Source organism: Melanerpes formicivorus, unplaced genomic scaffold (genome assembly GCF_026170545.1).
Source record: "Melanerpes formicivorus ecotype bairdi unplaced genomic scaffold, bMelFor1.0.p_v2 SCAF_2, whole genome shotgun sequence".
NCBI classification, from domain to species: Eukaryota; Metazoa; Chordata; class Aves; order Piciformes; family Picidae; genus Melanerpes; species Melanerpes formicivorus.
In genome coordinates, this window is record NW_027142354.1 from 2964366 (window position 1) to 2987559 (window position 23194).

The 23194-nt window shown below is 47.7% G+C and overlaps 1 protein-coding gene across 1 annotated transcript; it reads right to left on the bottom strand.

Moving 5' to 3' along the window:
- Positions 1-3109: 3109 nt before the first annotated feature.
- GJB7 (gap junction protein beta 7) lies at positions 3110-15580 on the bottom strand. The gene is made up of 2 exons (XM_068149153.1): positions 15504-15580; positions 3110-4350 (listed from the first exon to the last, which is right to left on the bottom strand). Exon 2 carries the CDS (start codon positions 4321-4323, stop codon positions 3547-3549), a length of 777 nt encoding a protein of 258 aa, XP_068005254.1. The 5' UTR covers positions 4324-4350; positions 15504-15580; the 3' UTR covers positions 3110-3546.
- Between the last annotated feature and the right edge of the window lie 7614 nt (positions 15581-23194).

Consider the following 23194-nt stretch of genomic DNA (forward strand, 5'->3'; position numbering starts at 1 on the left):
GTGCCCAGGTGTCCAGGAAGTCCAATGGCAACCTGGCCTGCATTAGGAATAGTGTGGCCAGCAGGAACAGGGAAGTCATTGTGCCCCTGTACTTTGCATTGGTTAGGCCACACCTTGAGTACTGTGTCCAGTTCTGGGCCCCTCAGTTTAAGACAGACATTGAGACACTTGAACGTGTCCAGAGAAGGCCAGCAAGGCTGGGGAGAGGCCTTGAGCACAGCCCTAAGAGGAGAGGCTGAGGGAGCTGGGGTTGTTTAGCCTGGAGAAGAGGAGGCTCAGGGGTGACCTCATTGCTCTCTGCAACTACCTGAAGGGAGGTTGTAGCCAGGAAGGGGTTGGTCTCTTCTCCCAGGCAACCAGCACCAGAACAAGGGGACACAGTCTCAAGCTGCACCAGGGGAGGTTTAGGCTGGAGGTGAGGAGAAAGTTCTTCACCGAGCGAGTCATTCGTCATTGGAATGTGCTGCCCAGGGAGGTGGTGGAGTCACCGTCCCTGGAGGTGTTCAAGAGGGGATTGGACGTGGCACTTGGTGCCATGGTCTAGTCTCGGGTCTGTGGTGACAGGTTGGACTCGATGATCTTTGAGGTCTCTTCCAAACTTTGTGACACTGTGATATTGTGGAATCTTCCTCTCTGGAGATACTCAAAACCCACCTGGATGCATTCCTGTGTGATCTGGTCTAGGTGATCCTGCTCTGGCAGGGGGGTTGGACTGGATGATCTTTCAAGGTCCCTTCCAGGCCTTAACACTCTGCGATTCTGTAAAACTGTGAGGCAGGGCTGATGGGTAAAGGATTTGCTTCATGCATTCCTTGGTGGGGTTTGTCCAGTAGCTGCAGGAGAGGTTCTAACTGCATTTCTGTCACGAGCTGCATTCTCTCTGTGTGGAGATGTAAGAGAAAACATTCTGAATTGTGTCAAGCATGTTGTCTCAGTGCAGGCTCAGTGGCACTTGAGATGTAAATCTTTAACTGGCCACAGAGCAGAAGCTGAGTCTAATGACCTGGGAGATGCTTGGTGACAGTGACCATGAGTTAACTCTCTTATATGCCACCTGCACAAGCTTGAGCAGGTTCCTTTGCTTACAAGATGCTTTCTGATGATAAATACATGAAAAATGGCAAGGGCTGAAGTACCTCCAAAATGAGGTGCTCCACAAATAGCTGAATAACCAGCTCTGCCTTTATCACTACGGGCTGATTTATATGTGCTTGCCTCTGACTTGTGTGTGTGTGTTTGCTTGGGGTATTTGGGGTGGGGTTTTGCTTGTTTGTGGGTAGGTTGGTTGGTTGGTTGGTTTGGTTTTGTGGGGTTGGTTTGTTGTGGTTTGGTTTAGGTTTTTTGTTTTGTTGGGCTGGGGGTGTGTGTGTTGTGGGGGGGTTGGGTAGTTTTGGCTGGGTTTTGTTTGGTTGGTTGGGTTGTTTGTGGGGTTTATTGTGGTTTGGGATTTTTGGTGTGGGGGTTTGGGGTGATCTTGGTCGAGTTTGGTTGGGTTGGGTTGTTTGGTTTTGTGGGGTTTGTTGTGGTTTGTTTTGTTTTTTTTGTTGTGGGGGTTTGGGGTGTTCTTGGTTGGGTTTGGTTGGGTTGGGTTGGTTGGTTTTGTGGGCTTTGTTGTGGTTTGGGTTGGGTTTTTTGTTGTGGGGATTTGGGGTGTCCTTGGTTGGGTTTGGTTGGGTTGGGTTGTTTGGTTTTATGGGGTTTGTTGTGGTTTGGTTTGGTTTTTTTGTTGTGGGGGTTTGGGGTTTTCTTGTTTGGGTTTGGTTTGTTTAGAAATATAGAATCATAGAATCAATAAGGTTGGAAGAGACCTCAAAGATCATCAAGTCCAACCTGTCACCACAGACCTCATGACTACTAAACCATGGCACCAAGTGCCACATCCAGTCCCCTCTTGAACACCTTCAGGGATGGTGACTCCACCACCTCCCTCAGCAGCACATTCCAATGGTTAACAACTCTCTGAAGAACTTTCTCCTAACCTCCATCCTAAACTTCCCCTGGTGCAGCTTGGGACTGTGTCATCTTGTTCTGGTGCTGGTTGCCTGAGAGAAGAGACCATCCCCCTCCTGGCTACAACCTCCCTCGAGGTAGTTGTAGACAGCAGTAAGGTCTCCCCTGAACCTCCTCTTCTCCAGGCTGAACAACCCCAGCTCCCTCAGCCTCTCCTCATAGGGCTTGTTGCTCGAGGCCTCTCACCAGCCTTGTTGCCCTTCTTTGGACACAATGTCCTTCTTAAACTGAGGGTCCCAGAACTGGACACAGTGCTCAAGGTGTGGCCTAACCAATGCAGAGTATAGGGGCACAATGACTTCCCTGCTCCTGCTGGCCACACTATTACCCAGGATCTCCTGTTTACCTGTTTGGGTTGGGTTGTTTGGCTTGGTGGGGTTTGTTGTGCTTTGTGGGGGTTGTTGTGGTTTGATTTAGGTTTTTTGTTTTGTTGTGCTGGGGGGATGTTGGGGGGTTGGGTGTTTTTGTTAGAATAGAATAGAATAGAATTAGAATAGAATAGAATAGAATAGAATAGAATAGAATAGAATAGAATAGAATAGAATAGAATAGAATAGAATAGAATAGAATAGAATAGACCAGGTTGGAAGAGACCTTCAAGATCATCGCATCCAACCTATCATCCAACACCACCTAATCAACTAACCCATGCAACCAAGCACCCTATCAAGTCTCCTCCTGAACACCTCCAGTGATGGTAACTCCACCACCTCCCTGGGCAGCCCATTCCAGTGGGCAATCACTCTCTCTGTGTAAAACTTCCTCCTGACCCCCAGCCTGAACCTCCCCTGGCGCAGCCTGAGACTATGTCCTCTGGGTTTAGTTTGTTTTGGTTGGGTTGTTTGTGGGGGTTGTTGTGGTTTGGTTTAGGGTTTTTGTTGTGCTGGGGGGGATGTTGGGGGGTTGGGTGTTTTTGTTTGGGTTCAGTTTGTTTTGGTTGGGTTCTTTGTGGGGGTTGTGGTTTGGTTTGGGGGGAGGGTTTGGGAAGAGGGGGGATGTTCTTGGTTGGATTTTCTTTGGTTGGGGTTTTTTTTCTCAGTTTTACTGTAGTCTAGTGGAATGGGATTGTAGCCATCCAGTTCACTTCAAGACACCAGGAGCCACTGTGTGCCTGTGCTTTATTGGCTGTTTCAACAGTTACCAGCTCTCTACCTCCCCGACAAACTGTTCAGTGTCTTAATCCCAGGTTTTTCCAGCTCTGCACATAAAAAGCCTCTTTCTGCTCATACCAAAGCAGTTCTGTGTGAGCAATTGTTTCAGCATGATTTATCTTAAGTATCTGTGTTTGTATTAAGAAATGTAATGGAATTTTCACACTTGTCTTGCTTCAGCACAAAAATATCTGGATGATTCTCTGTGTGACTTACATAATGTGACTGAATTGATCCACTCAGGTAAGGGAGGACTAATAGTGAAAAAGCCTTTCCTATGTAACTGTCTTTCCAGCTCTGTAAGGCACTGATTGGAAAAGCAAGGCATCAACTGCAGCTTGTGTAAGAGCTTGGTGATTCTGTGAAGATGGTTTCTCATCTTCTTTCAAGTCAATGGAGAGCTTCTTTCACATCTGCCTTCTTCTGTATGCAGAGGCAAGGACAGGGAGCTGTTGTGGGGCTGTGCTGCAGCTGCTGGCCTGTCATGGCAGTCGCTTTTTGAGCCTGCGTGTTTCTGGGGGTGCCTTTTCAGGTAGCACTTTATGGAGTATTTGAGAAGGAGGTAACTCAGTTCACTCAGATTCAATACAATGCACAGGCAAGAAGTTGCCACCAGAAAACGGAGGAAGATCATCTTCTCTGTGGGCTTGGAAATGTAGCAGTCTACGGTGTTGGGACACGGTCTTACGTCACATTTCACGAGGGGTGGCACTTCGAATCCGTCGTACAGCTTATAAAACAGAACAAGAAACACCACTTCAAAGCCTGTTTTTAAAGTAAGGCTGATAAGGTAAGTGCAGAGCAATCCTCCATCTATCTTTCCTGGGCTCTTATAAAGTTTCTGGCTGTGGTGTTTCTCTCTGTTCTCTCGGTAAGCAACATGAAAAACAACCAGGAGCGAAGGGGTAGAGACCATGATCAATTGCAAAGCCCAAAGTCTGATGTGGGAGATGGGGAAAAAATGGTCAAAGCAGACATTTTCACAACCAGGCTGCTTGGCATTGCATTCAAAGTCGTCGTGTTCATGTTTCCAGATGTTTTCTGCAGCCACAATGTAGACCAGCAAGCGGAATATGAACACAACTGCTACCCAAATTCTTCCAATCCCTGTCGAATATTTGTTCACTCCACTGAGCAGATCACGGAGGAATCCCCAGCTCATTTTGCTCCCCAAGGAAAGAAGCAAATGCTGTATTGAAGAAACACAAGATCAGATAGATCCTTCCTCTTGGGTGAATAAAAACAAGATAGAATAGAATAAACCAGGTTGGAAGAGGCCTTCAAGATCATTGAGTCCAACCCATCAACTAATCCAACACCACCTAATCAAATAAACCATGGCACCAAGCACCCCATCCAGTCTCTTCCTAAACACCTCCAATGATGGTGACTCCACCACCACCCTGGGCAGCACATTCCAATGGCCAGTCTCTCTTTCTATGAAGAACTTCTTCCTAACATCCAGCCTAAACCTCCCCTAGTGCAGCTTGAGACTGTGTCCTCTTGTTCTGGTGCTGGTTGCCTGGGAGAAGAGACCAACCTCTGCCTGGCTACAAGCTCCCTTCAGGTAGTTGTAGACAGCAGTAAGGTCTCCCCTGAGCCTCATTTTCTCCAGGTTAAGCAACCCCAGCTCCCTCAGCCTCTCCTCACAGGGCTTGTGCTCCAAACCCCTCACCAACTTTGTTGCCCTTCTTTGGTCTTTCGAGGTGAAATGTAACCAGTAGCTGAACCCATTTAGAACTATTAACAATTTACAAAAGGAAAACAACCACAACCTGTTCTGAGTTCTGATAATTTGTACCTGGTGAGGATATTACTCAAAAATTATTTGCTGTTAAAATAGATTTGGTCAATTAGGCTGAGAACTGCTTGGGTCATCTGCAAATAAATGTGCCTGTTCTTCCCTGGGGTCTCCTGAGCATCAGGCAGACTGTGGCAGTTTAAGCTGTGTGCCTCATAAACTGGAGCCACTGAGTTACACCTCCAGTGTCCAGAGTGTCCAGCCTGGTGGGTGGACACAGGAAATAGCACATTTCTACCCATAAATCCTGCACCTTTATCAATCTGGCTGCAAAGTCATTGTCTCTCTCTTTCTTCCCTCTCTGCTCCCATGGCAGATACTTTCTTATTGGATAACAGTGGGGGAGTACCTCAGGCCTCTTTGCTCTGCTTAGGCCTAATGCCAGGATAAGAAAGAGGGTGGCAGTTTTAGGCCTGGCCACCATGAGACCAGCCTTAGAAATGGAAGGAGACGAGAGAGCCCTGGGGGTCGTTGGGTGCACCCCAGGTGGGGAGAAGGGAAGCATTGGGGGTTTGGTGTGGTGTAAGGGAACTCTGTATGCTTTGGATATGCTCACCACTAATGCTTTGTAGTTCTTTGTAGAATATCAATTGCTTTTCCCTCTAAACTTTCCATTCCAATCAATTTGTGTGAGCATCATTCTTTTACCCCTTTAGAGGCAACAGAGCATCCATCTTACTTTAAACTAGGACACAGACTCTGGTCGGTTCAGGCTAGCACTTACCACCAAGGTACACTCAACTTAGCTCTGTCAGGTATGCAAATACTGGGCACAATCCAATCAGATTTCACTTTATATATGTTGGTTCCTGGTCTGTGTGCTCTGTTGATGAGAATCTGAAGTTTATTGAAGACCTGCAGGACAGGTCCTGTGGCCAGCAGTGCTTCTGCAGCCAGAAGCCTTTCAGAGCTTTGGTTATATTTTTCTGCTTGAGGCCTTCATTTGATGCTGAGAAATGGTGGTATAGGACAACCTTCAGCTGCAAGCAACCAGCACCAGAACAAGAGGACACAGTCTCAAGCTGCGCCAGGGGAAGTTTAGGCTCGAGGTGAGGAGAAAGTTCTTCACTGAGTCGTTAGCCATTGGAATGTGCTGCCCAGGGAGGTGGTGGAGTCACCATCCCTGGAGATGTTCAAGAGGGGATTGGACGTGGCACTTGGTGCCATGGTCTAGTCATGAGGTCTGTGGTGACAGGTTGGACTCGATGATCTTTGAGGTCTCTTCCCACCTTGGTGATTCTGTGATTCTGTAAAGGGCTACAGAGCCTGTTTCATAGTGTTATTTGGGTCATAATCAGCACAGCTCCTCTGTTCAGCGGGGCTGCAAATGCATCCGTAAAAGGTCGTGTTCGCTTGTTGCACCACTTTTGCTATAGATAGTGGATGCTAACTGCTGGTTTTGTAGCCTTTGAAAATAGAATTAATTCACTGGAGCAATTCAAAGGACATGTAGAAGAGACAAAAATAAAATGGGCTTCAAAGATAAGGAGAAAATTGACTTTATGGGGCAGCACAGGCACAGCTGAAGAAATTGATTGTGGAAAACATAGGTTGTGTCAATTTGCATCAAGGTAATGCCCAACTGTTCAGACTAACAATGAAATGACTCAAAGGTTTTAAAAAAGCAACAAAAGGGTCAAAAGGGGATCTACTTATCACTGTGGACATAAAGGCCACAAAAAGATTTAGCCTTTATTGGAAATTACAAAGGAGGCACTAGAGAGCCCTAGGCACTAAAAGAAAGACTTATTTGTTCCAAGTGCTCAAGGAGAAGTTGAATGGAGCAAGAAGTGAAGAGCAGGGATTTGAGGTTAGATTTACTTTAACACACACCCCCCCTGCTCCACACACACACACAGGCATACACCCCTCAACTTGGACAAAAGCTGAAGGTTGGAGATAAGTTGATTTGTTGTACTCATTTCTGGCTGAAGTAATAGGGACAAGCATGGAAACGAGTGTCTGGGTTTCTTCTGCCATTAGCCAGGAAAGGAAATGGAGCAGGTAATCTCTCCTGCTTCTTGTGTACACCAACAACATACACTTTGTCCTGCTCACTAGAGACACAAATGACCAGAAGAACTTCCACACCTCATTTCCCTCAGGCGTTATCAGCGACTTGGTTTCCCCTCTTACAGGCTGCAGCTGTTCTACACTGAGCAAACAGCAACCTGAATGCACCATTAGCTTCTGAGTGTGCTGAGTGTAATTTATTGAGTAAAGTGTTTGAATAATGCTATTGTTGTTGAATATATTCATCAAATAATCATTTATGTTGTTCAGTGAGGTCTGCAGAAGGTTGGCTAATGTACATTCAGTAATGCACCCATTGAAAAGCACAGAGCTCAGAGAATTAGTTCATCTAGATTTGGATCAGCTCTGCCAACTTAATTACTTTAAAAGCAGAAAAGGTATCTTTATGCAGGGGAAAATGGGAGGAAAAGTAAGAACAGACTAAGTAGAGATGAAGTGGGGAAAGCATCCAAAGTGTTCGGGGCACAAAGAGGGCAGGGCACTTGGAGCTCAGTGAGCAGGCAAATTGCAAGCAGGCGGCACGGTATTATGAGAAATGGAGAGAGAACAGCAAGAAATAACAGAAAGAACATGAGCCTGGGAACAGCAGACCTGTGAAGTCTGTATTCAGCAAGCTGAATTACCCTCACAGCCTGAGAGGTGGAAAACCACTTTGTTTTTCTGATATAAACATTACTTATGAGAGCACTTTGCTACACCTGCAATTTACCTTTTTCTCTTCTTTCCTTTCCTATCCCCTTTCCCCTTTCCCCTGTCCCCTTTCCCCTCCCCCTTTCCCCTTCCTTTGTCCTTCCTTTTCCCCTTCCCCTTCCCCTTTCCCTTTCCCTTCCCCTTCCCCTTTCCCTTCCCCTTCCCCTTCCCCTTCCCCTTCCCCTTTCCCTTCCCCTTCCCCTTCTTTTCCTCTCCTCGAGTCTCCTCTCCCTGAATCTACTCTCCCTCTCCCTCTCCCTCTCCTCTCCCTCTCCCTCTCCTCTCCCTCTCCTCTCCCTCTCCTCTCCCTCTCCCTCTCCTCTCCCTCTCCCTCTCCCTCTCCTCTCCCTCTCATCTCCCTCTCCTCTCCCTCTCCTCTCTCTCCCCTCTCCCTCTCCTCTCCCTCCCCTCTCTCTCCCCTCTCCCTCTCCTCTGCCTCCCCTCTCCCTCTCCCGTCCCTCGAGTCTCTTGTCCCTCGAGCCTACTCTCCCTCTTCCCTCCCTCTGCCAAAATCATAGGGCAGAGAGATGAAATAAAAAATCACCAAGGTGGATATAGGATCATTAAAAAAGCACAGCTGGTAAGAATCTTGAGAGTTCATCCTCTCCTTACTTTATTGTTTACCATTTAATCAAAATGTCATTGCAGTGCCTGATATAAGGAGTCCTGTGTCCAGTTCTGGGCCCCTCAGTTTAGGAAAGATGTTGACTTGCTGGAAGGTGTCCAGAGAAGGGCAACAAAGCTGGGGAGGGGTTTGGAGCACAAGCCCTATGAGGAGAGGCTGAGGGAGCTGGGGTTGCTTAGCCTGGAGAAGAGGAGGCTCAGGGGAGACCTTATTGCTCTCTACAACTACTTGAAGGGACGTTATAGCCAGGTGGGGGTTGGTCTCTTCTCCCAGGCAACCAGCACCAGAACAAGAGGACACAGTCTCAAGTTGCACCAGGGGAGGTTTAGACTGGATGCTAGGAAGAAGTTCTTCATGGACAGAGAGATTGCCTATTGGAATGGGCTGCCCAGGGAGGTGGTGGAGTCACCATCATTGGAGGTTTTTAGGAGGAGACATGATGGGGTGCTTGGTGCCATGGTTTAGTTGGGTGATAGGTTGGGCTCAAAGATCTCAAAGGTCTTTTCCGATTCTATTCTATTCTATTCTATTCTATTCTATTCTATTCTATTCTATTCTATTCTATTCTATTCTATTCTATTCTATTCTATTCTACTCTACTCATGTGTCCTTATTTTATGGTTGCTGAGTTTTTGTGCTTGTTTCCCTGACTACCCACTGCTTCCTTACTGACTGCCAGAGTTGCAATGTTCCCAGGGTTGACAAGAACTGATTTGCTTTGTTCTCTGGCCCTAAGAAGGTTTTGTTGTGCATACAGTGTTCCTTCAATTGATGGAAATTCCACTAGCCCCATGCACAAGCATGGTGCATCTCTTCCAGTGCTCTAGTACACAAGATGGAGCAGGAAACCTGGAAACACCAAGGTACAGCCTAGCTCCCTTGGAAATCACCCTACCACTCTGCACATGCACCAAACTGTTGCACATCTGTGATAGGAGCTGAAAAGCTACTGCTGTAAGTCCCTAGCCTTTTCTTATTCAGTGCTGAGAGTGCCAGTGCAGGGTGATTTCCAGGCCCTCACAGAGAAGCCAAGAAGAGAAAAAGGAGAGGTCACAAAAGATTAACCTTGCCTTGTTCAGACAGCTCATCTCTTAGCATAAAATAAGTAAAGCTGTAGCAGTAGCACAGTATTGATACTCATTGCTTTTTAAGGCTCTTCAGAACCAAGACAGAAAAGGACTGACAACCCATGAGCAAACACAGCCCTCCTGGTCTGCATGCTGGCTGCTTCTGCCAAGGCTGCTGCTATCAGCTGTGCAGAATTCCATGGTCCTCAAGCTAATTTGTGCCAAAGGTTTCCCACCTTTTCCATCCTTCAGATGCCTCCAGTAGAAGTAGAGGCCCCTCAATGGCAGATGTAAACAGAGCAGCAATAGGTTTGCTCTTCTCTCACAGATCAGCAGGAAGTAAGCTATAGACATTTTAGACTGAACTTCATTGGTACAAACTCTTCATTATCACAGAATAAGAAACAGATTCCTCTCCTCAAAACATCAACAATATAGACAGAGAAAGCAGGTTCTTTGGTGGAGGATATGTCCACCAGAGGGGTGGTATGGGTTTATCCAGTATCACTCAGCATGTCAGAGGCAAAGCTAATTAGAAAAGCCACAGTGTCTCGTAGTCCCATCCCTTGCTCTCATCTTCCTTAACTTACTGATCCTAGCCTCTCACTCTTTCATGTCTATTATTAACTTTTAACCCCTCAAAGCAAGAAATAATCCCTTTGATACATTGGGAGATAAACTTTTGGATACTGTGCTATTGTCCTGGCTTTGCTGGGACAGGTTCCCAGGCCAGCCATGGGCTGCAGGCCATCAGCAGTCCCTTTAATAGTAAACAGTATAGTAAACAGTATCACTTAGGTTGGAAAGGACCTCGAGGATCATCGAGTCCAACCTATCAACACAGACCCCATGACTAGACCATGGCACCAAGTGCCACGTCCAATCCCCTCTTGAACGCCTCCAGGGTCGATGACTCAACCACCTCCCTGGGCAACCCGTTCCAATGACGAATGACTCGCTCGGTGAAGAACTTCCTCCTCACCTCGAGTCTAAACCTCCCCTGGTGCAGCTTGAGACTGTGTCCTCTTGTTCTGGTGCTGGTTGCCTGGGAGAAGAGGCCAACCCCTTCATGGCTACAACCACCTTTCAGGTAGTTGTAGAGGGCAATGAGGTCACCCCTGAGCCTCCTCTTCTCCAGGCTAAGCAACCCCAGCTCCCTCAGCCTCTCCTCGTAGGGCTTGTGCTCAAGGCCTCTCCCCAGCTTTGTTGCCCTTCTCTGGACACATTCAAGTGTCTCAATGTCCTTCTTAAACTGAGGGGCCCAGAACTGGACACAGTACTCAAGGTGTGGCCTAACCAGAGCAGAGTACAGGGGCACAATGACCTCCCTGCTCCTGCTGGCCACACTATTCCTAATGCAGGCCAGGATGCCATTGGCCTTCTTGGCTACCTGGGCACGCTGTTGGCTCATATTCAGGTGGCTGTCGATCAGCACCCCCAGGTCCCTCGCTGTTTGGGAGCTCTCCAGCCACTCCGACCCCAGCCTGTAGCTGTGCATGGGACTGCCGTAGCCAAAGTGCAGCACTCGGCACTTGGACTTGTTGAATGCCATCCCATTGGACTCTGCCCATCTGTCCAGTCGGTCGAGGTCCCTCTGCAGAGCCTTTCTACCCTCTAACTGACTAACATCTGCCCCTAACTTTGTGTCATCTGCAAACTTGCTGATGACTGACTCTACCCCTTCATCCAGATCATCAATGAATATGTTGAAGAGCACAGGGCCCAGCACTGATCCCTGGGGGACACCACTGGTGACTGGCCTCCAGCTGGATGCGGCACCGTTCACGACCACTCTCTGGGCCCGGCCCTCCAGCCAGTTCCTAACCCAGCACAGAGTGTAATGGTCCAAGCCACGGGCTGACAGCTTAGCCAGGAGTTTGCTGTGGGGGACGGTGTCAAAGGCCTTGCTGAAGTCTAGGTAGACCACATCCACAGGCCTCCCCACATCCACCAGGCGGGTCACCTGATCATAGAAAGAGATCAGGTTGGAGAGGCAGGATCTGCCCTTCCTGAATCCATGTTGGCTGGACCTGAGCCCTTGGCCATCCTTCAGGTGTGCAGTTATTGCCACCAGGATAATCTGCTCCATCACTTTCCCTGGCACTGAGGTCAGGCTGACTGGCCTGGAGTTTCCAGGTTCCTCCATCCGACCCTTCTTGTGGATGGGGACCACGTTGGCCAGTTTCCAGTCATCTGGGACCTCACCTGTGAGCCAGGACTGGAGGAAAATGATGGAGAGTGGCCTAGCTAGCACATCCGCCAGCTCTCTCAGCACCCTAGGATGGATCCCATCCGGTCCCATGGACTTGTGAGTGTCCAAGTGGCTCAGCAGGTCCCGAACTAATTCCTCATGGATTTCCAGGGCATTACACTGCTCCCCGACCCCAACGCCCAGCTCCGGAGTCCACTCGTCCTGAACTCCTGCCTTGCTGTTAAAAATTGAGGCAAAGAAGGTGTTCAGGACCTCAGCTTTCTCCTCGTCTTCAGTCACCGTGTTCCCCTCCAGGTCCACTAGGGAGTGCAGGTTCTTCCTGAGTCCTGAGTCAGCCAGGACAGCTGCCTGGAGCTGACTCACAGATGCATCCCATGCCATGGCCATTTCATTAAATCTGTTTCCATGTCAACCTCTAGGTCTCCTCTCCTTTCCCAATTCCTCTTCTCTGCTGAGGAGGAGTCTTGGGTGATAAAAGCATCTGCTCTAAAATTTAGCCCCACATAAGGGCTCATTTTAGGCAGCTATTAAAAGTAGAATTCCACAAAGTACACAAAGTAGAATTCCACAAACACATAGTACTTAAACCACACCTGTGATGTGTAAAAAACATCAGTCTAGGTATTTATTTACCAACTGACTACAGGAAGGAAAAGACTAGACAGGAGAGAGCTCAGCTGCCCACTTAGCACTTGGCTGGAGCTGGCTGGGTTAGCTTTTACACCTGACAAAAATGGTCGGGGGGCAGAACATCTCTCCTGTGAAGACAGGCAGAGGGAGCTGGGGTTCTTCAGCCTAGAGAAGAGAAGGCTCCAGTGAGACCTAATAGCAGCCTTCCAGTGCCTGAAGGGGACTTACAAGAAGGATGGGGAGAGACTGTTTACAAAGGCCTGCAGTGACAGGATGAGGGACAATGGCTTCAAACTAGAGAAGGGCAGATTTAAATTGGATGTTAGGAACAAGTTTGTTACTGTAAGACTGGGGGAGCACTGGAACAGGTTGCCCAGGGAGGTGGTTGAGGCCCCATCCCTGGAGATAATCAAGGTGAGGCTTGACAGGGCTCTGGGCAACCTGGTCTAGTTGAGGATGTCCCTGCTGACTGCAGGGGGGGTTGGCCTATGTGACCTTTGGAGGTGCCTTCAAATGCAAACCCTTCTATGATTCTGTGACTTTCACATAAGCTTCTGCAGTGGCTTGAGACAAATCTTCCTTTCTGGTCTTCAGGATCCTAGCTGCCAAACACTCACTTCTCTGAAAATCTCACTTCAGAACTGCATCTTTAGTAAGCTTTGTAGTCTTAAGCACACTTGGCATTATTTTCTAGAGCCAGTAGTGGCAAAATCCTGCCTTGTTTTGTATTTGGGGAAACTGCAAACACCACTTAATAACCCAGCAGCTGCTGAGTGTGATGCTTTGCCAGCTGCTAATTGCTGTGGTCTCTCCTCCAGAGCAATGAATGGGTTTTGAGAGAGGGCAGACACAGTTCACTGCTTCCTTTGTGCCTTGGGTAAAATGTAATTAAACAAAAATTAAACTCAGAAGCAGCCAAAATGACCACTTTTTTTCCCCCCCTAAGTCATGGTGCCTATGTTTCACCTGCACAGCTGCTGCATTTCTCATCACCCTTGTGTCAATGAGGTGACCAAGCAGGTTACCCCTCTATCCCATGTAAACAAAAACTCCCTCTGCAGCAAATGATATTCAACATTAATAACTATTCCTGCTCTGTTCAGGCTTTTGTTTAACTCTTGAATCAATTCATTAAAAGAAAAGGTAATAATTTAAAAGCCAAAAGATTACCACTTGAGCAGGATCACAGACATTAGGGGGTGGAAGGGAGCTCTGGAGATCGAGTCCAACACCCCTGCCAGAGCAGGACCATAGAATCTAGGGTGGGTTGCACAGGAACACATACAGATGGGTCTTGAAAGTCTTCAGAGAAGGAGACTCCCCAACCTCTCTGGGGAGCCAGTTCCAGAACAAGAAGACACAGTCTCAAGCTGTGCCAGAGGAGGTTTAGGCTGGATGCTAGGAAGAAGTTCTTCATAGAAAGAGTGATTTGCCATTGGAATGGGCTGCCCAGGGAGGTGGTGGAGTCACCATCACTGGAGGTGTTTAGGAAGAGACTGGATGAGGCACTTAGTGCCATGGTTTAGTTGATTAGATGGTGTTGGATGATGGGTTGGACTTGATGATCTCAAAGGTCTCTTCCAACCTGGTTAATTCTATTCTATTTTTACAGTCAAGAAGTTCTTCCTCGTGTTGAGGTGGTGTGGTGGGTTGAAAATTCCCTCCCAACATAAAATTGCCAGACCAGCTCAGTTGGAAGCAAATGAAGCTGTATTTACAAGCAAAACTATAATCTAAATGAAATGCAAGAAATATGTACAAAATATACAATATTTACAGGTATTTACTATTTATAACCAGCACAAGAACCACCCCTGGACAAAAACCAGGAGGGTAATAATAGCTTCCCTTTCCCTGCTTCCTTCTCTACCCCACCCTGTGCACATGGGACAAGAGAAAGAGCAGAGAGTTGTTTGGTAGTACTTGGCCACCACAAAGCAATGCAGACAAGGTCAACAAAACCCAGCAGCAGCAGCACCAGCCAGAGCAGAGGAAGCAAAAAGAGATAAAGTTTACATATCTAACTTTTATGTTTGTTATCTGTCCAAGGGGGTTATTTAGAACTTACCATTGTTTTCTTTTTTACACCCAGTGGTGATTTACAGAGAATAGAATACATGGAATAAACCAGGTTGGAAGAGCACTTCAAGATCATCACATCCAACCCATCAACCAATCCAACCCACCTAAACAACTAAACAAACAACTAACCATGGCACCAAGCACCCCATCAAGTCTCCTCCTGAACACCTCCAATGATGGTGACTCCACCATCTCCCCAGGCAGCCCATTCCATAGTTTCATAGTTTCATAGTTTCATAGTTTCATTCAGGGTTGGAAGGGACCACAAGGATCATCTAGTTCCAACCCCCCTGCCATGGGCAGGGACACCCCACACTAGATCAGGCTGGACAGAGCCTCATCCAGCCTGCTCTTAAACACCCCCAGGGACGGGGCCTCGACCACCTCCCTGGACAACCCATTCCAGGGTTTCACCACTCTCATGGTGAAGAACCTCCTCCTCACATCCAGCCTGAATCTCCCCACCTCCAGCTCCATTGTTCCAATGGACAATCACTCTCTCTGTGTAGAACTTCTTCCTAACATCCAGCCTAAACCTCCCCTGGTGCAGCCTGAGACTCTGTCCTCTTGTTCTGGTACTGGCTGCCTGGGAGAAGAGACCAACCTCTGCCTGTCTACAATCCCCCTTAAGGTAGTTGTAGAGAGCAATAAGGTCACCCCTGAGTCTCCTATTCTCCAGGCTAAGCAACTCCAGCTCCCTCAGCCTCTCCTCATAGGGCTTGTGCTCCAAACCTCTCACCAACTTCATTGCCCCTCTCTGGACACACTCCAGCAAGTCAATATCCTTCCTAAACTGGGGGGCCCAGAACTGGACACAGTACTCGAGGTGCAGCCTAACCAGTGCAGATTTATTTACACTCTACCACTTTCTGTTCAAGATCTGTGGGAAATTTCCAAGGCACGGCACAAAACTACCACAGGTGGCACTTCCTGTGCTGTAGTTTACATCCATTGCCCCTTGTCCTATCACAGGGTACAAGTGATAGCAGCAGAGGCTGTCCCATCATTCCTGACACCCAGTCCTCATACATTTACAACACGATCATCAATGGCCATGTTACTACATGCTACTACTATTTTAGCTGTTTTATGCTGACTGATGGGACCTATTCATGAGGTTATTTCAAGCCTGTCTGAGATTAGAAAAGCAAGTTTTCATTTTGCACACCTGTATTTTACAACAAGAAACTCTCTAACTTACCTGTCACAGGAAATGATTGCAGCTGGACCCCAGCTTTCTGGTGGCACTAGCGATCGATGATTCCTCTCCGAGAAAGGGAATTACTGCTTTAAGCCTCGCAAATGGAAGCTGCTGGTCTCCTAGGGAATATATAAACTGAATGAGTGAAACCTGATCATCTCTCCTGGCACACTATTCAAACCTGAACCATAATGTGCCTTGTATCATCAGCAAGGCATGAGGAAACTGCAGCATTTGTTTAAACCCACAGGCTTTATCTGCAGCTTTTGAGCGTGCATCGGCTCTAAGGCCGTACACTTTGTGCTTCACAGTAGCGATGGCAGACCCTGAAGACACGTGTGCTGGGGGGTCCAAAGCAGCAGAAAATGATCTGGCCCTCTGTGAGAGAGGTGTAGCCTGTGCACCTGCAAGCCAAGAAGTCACTTGACCGTTTCAGTCTTGCACAAACACATGCAGAAGACTCCCCACAAAGAACCTGCTTTTTGTATGTCACTCCTGCAGGGATGATTTGGAGACATGGGCAGACAGTGTCAGCTTGCAGCCCAGAAAGCAAATCACATCCTGGGCTACATCAAAAGATATGCTGCCAGCAGATCCAGAGAGGTGATTCTGCCACTATACTCTGCTCTGCTGAGACCTCACCTGGAGTTATGTGTACAGGTCTGGAGCCCTCAATACAGGAAGGACATGGACCTGATGGAGAGGGTCCAGAGGAGGGCCATGAAAATGACCAGGGAGTTGGAGCACCTCTGCTATGAGGACAGGCTGAGGGAGCTGGGGTTGTTCAGCCTGGAGAGCAGGAGGCTCCAGGGAGACCTAATAGCAGCCTTCCAGTACCTGAAGGGGGCCTACAAGAAGGATGGAGAGACTGTTTACAACGGCCTGGAGTGATAGGACAAGGGGCAATGGATTCAGGGGCAATGGATTCAAAGTAGAGAAGAGCAGATTTAAATCGGATGTTAGGAACAAGTTTGTTGCTGTAAGGGTGGTGGAACACTGGAACAGGTTGCCCAGGGTGGTGGTTGAGGCCCTATCCCTGGAGATATTCAAGGTGAGGCTTGAATAAACCTTTATTTAGAATAAACCAAACCAGGTTGGAAGAGACATTCAAGATCATTGCGTCCAACCCATCAACCAATCCAACCCACCTAAACAACTAACCCATGGCACCAAGCACCCCAGCAAGTCTCCATTGACAGGGCTCTGGGCAACCTGACCTAGCTGTGGAAGTCCCTGCTGACTGTAGGGGTGGGGGTGAGGGGTTGGTTGGACTATATGACCTTTGGAGGTCCCCTCCAGCCTGGACCATTCTATGATCTGGCTAGCTGCCCCTTTCAGATGCAGCTTCATTACTGACCTTCATCTCATCCAATTTCTGCTCTCTTTGATATTAACTTTATTGCAATATTGAAATGGCAAGAAGGGCCTGCAAGAGATACTTCTTGACTCTTAGCACCCCTTCATCTCATCCAATTTCTGCTCTCTTTGATATTAACTTTATTGCAATATCAAAATGGCAAGAAGGGCCTGCAAGAGATACTTCATGACTCTTAGCACCCCTTCATAGCATGGCCTCTACAACTGTTTATTATTATAGTGACTTTGTTCATATGATACATTTGAACAGTATATAGAGTTATGGTAACCATCTGAAACTCACCTAAGAGCTTCAACTCCCACCTTGCTTGCTCTCTGACATTTTACATTTGATTTGTATTTCAGGTTCTCCTGGGCAAGTCATTTGTCCACTGAGGATCAATATTCTTTTAGACACACATTGCTCCTGACAATCCATTACAGAAATGGTCAGGTAGAGCTTTCTGATAGAATTTTAAATTACAGTGGTTTTCCCAAGTAACTGAAGGATTATTTTTTGCTATTAAACTGTAGAGTAGAGTAGAGTAGAGTAGAGTAGAGTAGAGTAGAGTAGAATAGAATAGAATAGAATAGAATAGAATAGAATAGAATAGAATAGAATAGAATAGAATAGAATAGAATAGAAGTGAAAAGTGAAGTGAAGTGAAGTGAAGTGAGAAGTGAAGTGAAGTGAAGTGAAGTGAAAAGTGAAGTGAAGTGAAGCAGAGTAGAGCAGAGTAGAGTACAGTAGAGTGGAACGGAATGGAATGGAATGGAACGGAATGGAATGGAATGGAATGGAATGGAATGGAATGGAATGGAATGGAATGGAATGGAATCAACCAGGTTGGAAAAGACCTTTGAGATATTTGAGTCCAACCTATCACCCAACACCATCTAATGAACCAAACCATGGCACCAACTGGCCTCATCCAGTCTCCTCTTAAACACCTGCAGTGATGGTGACTCCACCATCTCCCTGGGCAGCACACTCCAATGGCCAATCACTCTTTCCATGAAGAACTTCTATAGAATAGAATAGAATAGAATAGAATAGAATAGAATAGAATAGAATAGACCAGACCAGGTTGGAAGAGACCTTCAAGATCATCGCGTCCAACCCATCAACCAACCCAACCCACCCAAACAGCTAACCCATGGCACCAAGCACCCCATCAAGTCTCCTCCTGAACACCTCCAGTGATGGCGACTCCACCACCTCCCCAAGCAGCCCATTCCAATGGGCAATCACTCTCTCTGTATAGAACTTCTTCCTAACATCCAACCTAAACCTCCCCTGGCACAGCCTGAGACTGCGTTCTTTTGTTCTGGTGCTGGCTGCCTGGGAGAAGAGACCAACCTCTGCCTGGCTACAACCTCCCTTCAGGTAGTTGTAGAGAGCAATAAGGTCGCCCCTGAGTCTCCTCCTCTCCAGGCTAAGCAACCCCAGCTCCCTCAGCCTCTCCTCATAGGGCTTGTGTTCCAAACCCCTCACCAACTTTGTTTCTAGCAACCAGTCTAAAGCTCCCCTGGTGCACCTTGAGACTGTGTCCTCTTGTTCTGTGGGTGATTGCCTTGTTGTTGTAGTTTGCCTTGTTGCAGTTTGGTTACTGTACATGTTAATTCCCACACTGGACAAGGCAGCTGAGCCACTGCCCAGCAGAAAGCCCCTATCTTTATTTTCAATAACTAAGCACTGGAATAAGTGTTCGTATCCTGCCTTATGCATCTTTGTCAAGCATCATTGCTTTGGTGGTCCTTTTAACCTGGGATGTGGCTGCACCACTGAGGTATAGCCCAGGAAGGCTGAACTCCTTGCCTCTGAGGTTAATTCTTCACAGTGTAATTTATTCATCTTAAATTTACTGTGGCTTTTATCTGGGAATTATAAGTGCATGTTCAGCAGTTTTACAGAGAGGAAGGTGTCACATAGCTTAAGACATGAATCAGGACTTTGCTCCTGTCCCCAGAGGAGGTGATACCTCTGAAGGATGACTGAAGGTGCCAGATGTTGGAGCTGGACAGCAGGTAGCACAGAGCCTCACAGCTGCCTGCTGGAGGGAGCTTCCTCCAGGTGAATGGAATAGAATAGAATAGAATAGAATAGAATAGAATAGAATAGAATAGAATAGAATAGAATAGAATAGAATAGAATAGAATAGAATAGAATAGAATAGAATAGAATAGAATAGAATAGAATAGACCAGACCAGGTTGGAAGAGACCTTCAAGATCATCGTGTCCAACCTATCATCCAACATCACCCAGTCAACTAACTCATGCAACCAAGCACCCTGTCAAGTCTCCTCCTGAACACCTCCAGTGACGGCGATTCCACCACCTCCCCAGGCAGCCCATTCCAATGGGCAATCACTCTCTCTGTGTAAAACTTCCTCCTGACCTCCAGCCTGAACTTCCCCTGGTGCAGCCTGAGACTGTGTCCTCTTGTTCTGGTGCTGCTTGCCTGGGAGAAGAGACCAACCTCTGCCTGTCTACTACCCCCCTTCAGGTAGTCGTAGAGAGCAATAAGGTCACCCCTGAGTCTCCTCTTCTCCAGGCTAAGCAACCCCAGCTCCCTCAGCCTCTCCTCATAGGGCTTGTGTTCCAAGCCCCTCACTAACTTTGTTGCCCTTCTCTGGACACGCTCCAGCAAGTCAACCTCCTTCCTAAACTGAGGGGCCCAGAACTGGACACAGTACTCGAGGTGTGGCCTAACCAGTGCAGTGTACAGGGGCAGAATGCCTTCCTCCCAATACTACTGCTGAATGCCTGGCAAAAGCCACAGCTGGCTGAATAAAATTCATTTCACATCAGCAATTCAAAGCCAAAATGATTGCAGGAATTCTGTGATTACCTCTAGTACTGAGAGAGCTAAAATTTGACTTTAAATCTAAACTTTCTTATAGCATTAAAGGCATCTGAGCAATTGCACTTCTCCTACAGAGACAAGCCCCAACAGCTCATTTGTCATTAATTGGAACTGCGTGGTTACAATCCTATCACTTAAATGTCAAAGCTGTTTAGGGATCTTTATGACACCCACAGCTATATCCCTATCTGACCCAGTATATAAACATTAGACACTGCCAGTCTACTGCATTTCAGCATCTGATTTTATTTAGAAGCTAAAAGACAGCTGTAAGGTGCAGAAAATCTGAAGAGCTCCAGATTTCAGGGTGTTCATGTCCCTCACTACAGAGTTCACTCTGTTGAACCTGTGAAATGTCTACCCTCCAGAGTATTTCTAAGAGCTATGTTTGCTGCCTGAGATCTGAAGGGTGCCCAGATCAGTGAGACCACTGGCTGCAGGATATTTATTTATCACAGCTTGATTGGGGAACCCTGATGTTGCAGGTGGAGTTTGGTCTGTGCTCCCTGTTCCAGATGCCACCCCAACTGCATTGCCCTGCTTACTTCAAACTGTCTCACCTATCCAATTGGGAAAACAAGTGTTATTTTTTCTTTTCTGGCAATGTTAATTTTCAACTGGACCAGGAAGCAGATGTTAGTCAGTTAGAGGGCAGAAAGGCTCTGCAGAGGGACCTCAACTGACTGGACAGATGGGCGGAGTCCAATGGGATGGCATTTAACAAGTCCAAGTGCCGAGTGCTGCACTTTGGCCACAGCAATCCCATGCAGAGCTACAGACTGGGGTTGGAGTGGCTGGAGAGCTCCCAAACAGAGAGGGACCTGGGGGTGCTGATTGACAGCTGCCTAAACATGAGCCAGCAGTGTGCCCAGGTGGCCAGGAAGGCCATTGGCATCGTGGCCTGCATTAGGAATAGTGTGGCCAGCAGGAGCAGGGAAGTCATTGTGCCCCTGGACTCTGCTTTGGTTAGGCCACACCTTGAGCACTGTGTCCAGTTCTGGGCCCCTCAGTTTAGGAAGGACATCGAGACACTTGAGCGTGTCCAGAGAAGGGCAACAAGGCTGGGGAGAGGCCTTAAGCACAAGCCCTATGAGGAGAGGCTGAGGGAGCTGGGATTGTTTACCCTGCAGAAGAGGAGGCTCAGGGGTGACCTGATTGCCCTCTACAACTACCTGAAAGGTGGTTGTAGCCGGAAAGGGGTTGGTCTCTTCTCCCAGGCAGCCAGCACCAGAACAAGAGGACACAGTCTCAAGCTGCACCAGGGGAAGTTTAGGCTGGAGGTGAGGAGGAAGTTCTTCACAGAGAGAGTCATTCGTCATTGGAATGTGCTGCCCAGGGAGGTGGTGGAGTCACTGTCCCTGGGGGTATTCAAGAGGGGATTGAATGTGGCACTTGGTGCCATGCTGTATTCATGAGGTCTGTGGAGACAGGTTGGACTCGATCTTTGAGGTCTCTTCCAACCTTAGTGATACTGTGATACTGTGATTGATGTATTCCAAGGCTGAGTGATGCTGAGTTCTCACGCAAAGAAAGCTACAGCAACCACAAGTGAAAACAAGTCTCCCCTTACCCCTTTCCTTTTGGAGGTGAAATCTTAGAGTAGCTCAGGTCTGTCTTTAAACCCCACTCTAGGATGCACCGGGCTGTGTATTGTTGCAGTGAGCAAATTCAGTGCTGCACATCTCTCTGCTCTTTCTTCTTCGTATCAACCAGCTTTTTCTTTCCAGGGGGGGCATTTTGGGGCTGGCATTATTCTGTTCCCAGTCAGTAATAATTTGCTCACTCCTTAATGAAAGCAGAACCAAACAAAGTGCCTTTCTCCTGCCACACTGAGCTTAATCAGTGTTTGAAGAGCAACAATTGCTTTAATCTTTGCCTGAGCCCACGGCTGGGTGATTTGTTTGTCTCTCAGAGACACAGCTGCCTAACAAGGGGTACGGAAGGCATAATATTATGAAACACAGAAGATTTTGCTCTCACAGATTTTTTGGCTTTAAAATGCATTTTGCCTTAAAACAGTTTTGGATTGTCAGTGGTCCCAACCGTTGCCTGCTGCTGCTTGAAAACTCTGCTTGCTTTCAGTGGGAGCGATACGAAGGAGCGACAGCAGCTGAAAAGCAACATAAGGGCTCTTGAGACTGACATCAGCTGAGCAACAGCTCCACAGAAAGCAGCCCTCAGCGCTGCCTCTCTCTAGCTGCAGACCTGTTTGTTTCTCCTCCTGCATGAGTGTCCTCAATATGGCAATGCTGTTTCACATGCCTCAGTGCAGCAGTGGTTCCCCTCACGATTAGCTTAGTCAGTAAGGTGAAGGAATTCCTTGTAATGCCTGATTGTTGCTTTCCCTTCTACCCCAGACTTGTTCAGAGCAACAACAAAAAACAACACCAAACCAACAAAAACCCCCAAACAACAACCACCACCAAAAATCAACCACAAACCCTCCCAATTGTGAGCTCTAATTAAAATGTCAGGAAACTCCCAGTGTGTCAAACATGGTATAAATCAGGTAAAAGAAGAATATAAAGACACACTACACACCCTAACAAAATCCTGATGGAAGTTGCCCCTCTCACTACAAATCATACCAATGCTGAAGCCCCAATATTATCATAGTATCATAGTATCAGTCAGGGTTGGAAGGGACCACAAGGATCATCTAGTTCCAACCCCCCTGCCATGGGCAGGGACACCCCACACTACATCAGGCTGGCCAGAGCCTCATCCAGCCTGGTCTTAAACACCTCCAGGGATGGGGCCTCGACCACCTCCCTGGACAACCCATTCCAGTATTGATGCAAAAAGACATTTTTCTGTCCACAGCAGTTAACTGTCTCCCTGAAGCAGGGATAAGCTTATCAGTAGCTTGAAGCATTCTACCTTTATTTTGAAGACAATGAGAAGCTCTGTTCTCGTGTGGGTACTCGAAATAAGCAGGAGCTGTGAGGTGAATCAGCAAAGACACAGAGACAGGCTGCTGCTCCCCAGCCTGCACTAGGCTTGGCCATCACAGAATCATAGAAACAGAATCAGTCAGGGTTGGAAGGGACCACAAGGATCATAGTATTCTAGTATTAGTCAGGGTTAGAAGGGACCACAAGGATCATCTAGTTCCAACCCCCCTGCCATGGGCAGGGACACCCCACACTACATCAGGCGGGTCAGAGCCTCATCCAGCCTGGCCTTAAACACCTCCAGGGACGGGGCCTCAACCACCTCCCTGGACAACCCATTCCAGGGCTTCACCACTCTCATGGTCAATAACTTCCTCCTCACCTCCAGCCTGAATCTCCCCACCTCCAGCTTCATTCCATTCCCCGTAGTCCTATCACTACCTGAGATCCTGAGAAGTCCCTCCCCAGCCTTCCTGTAGGCCCCCTTCAGATACTGGAAGGCCACAATGAGGTCACCTCGGAGCCTTCTCTTCTGCAGACTGAACAGCCCCAACTCCTTCAGTCTGTCCTCAC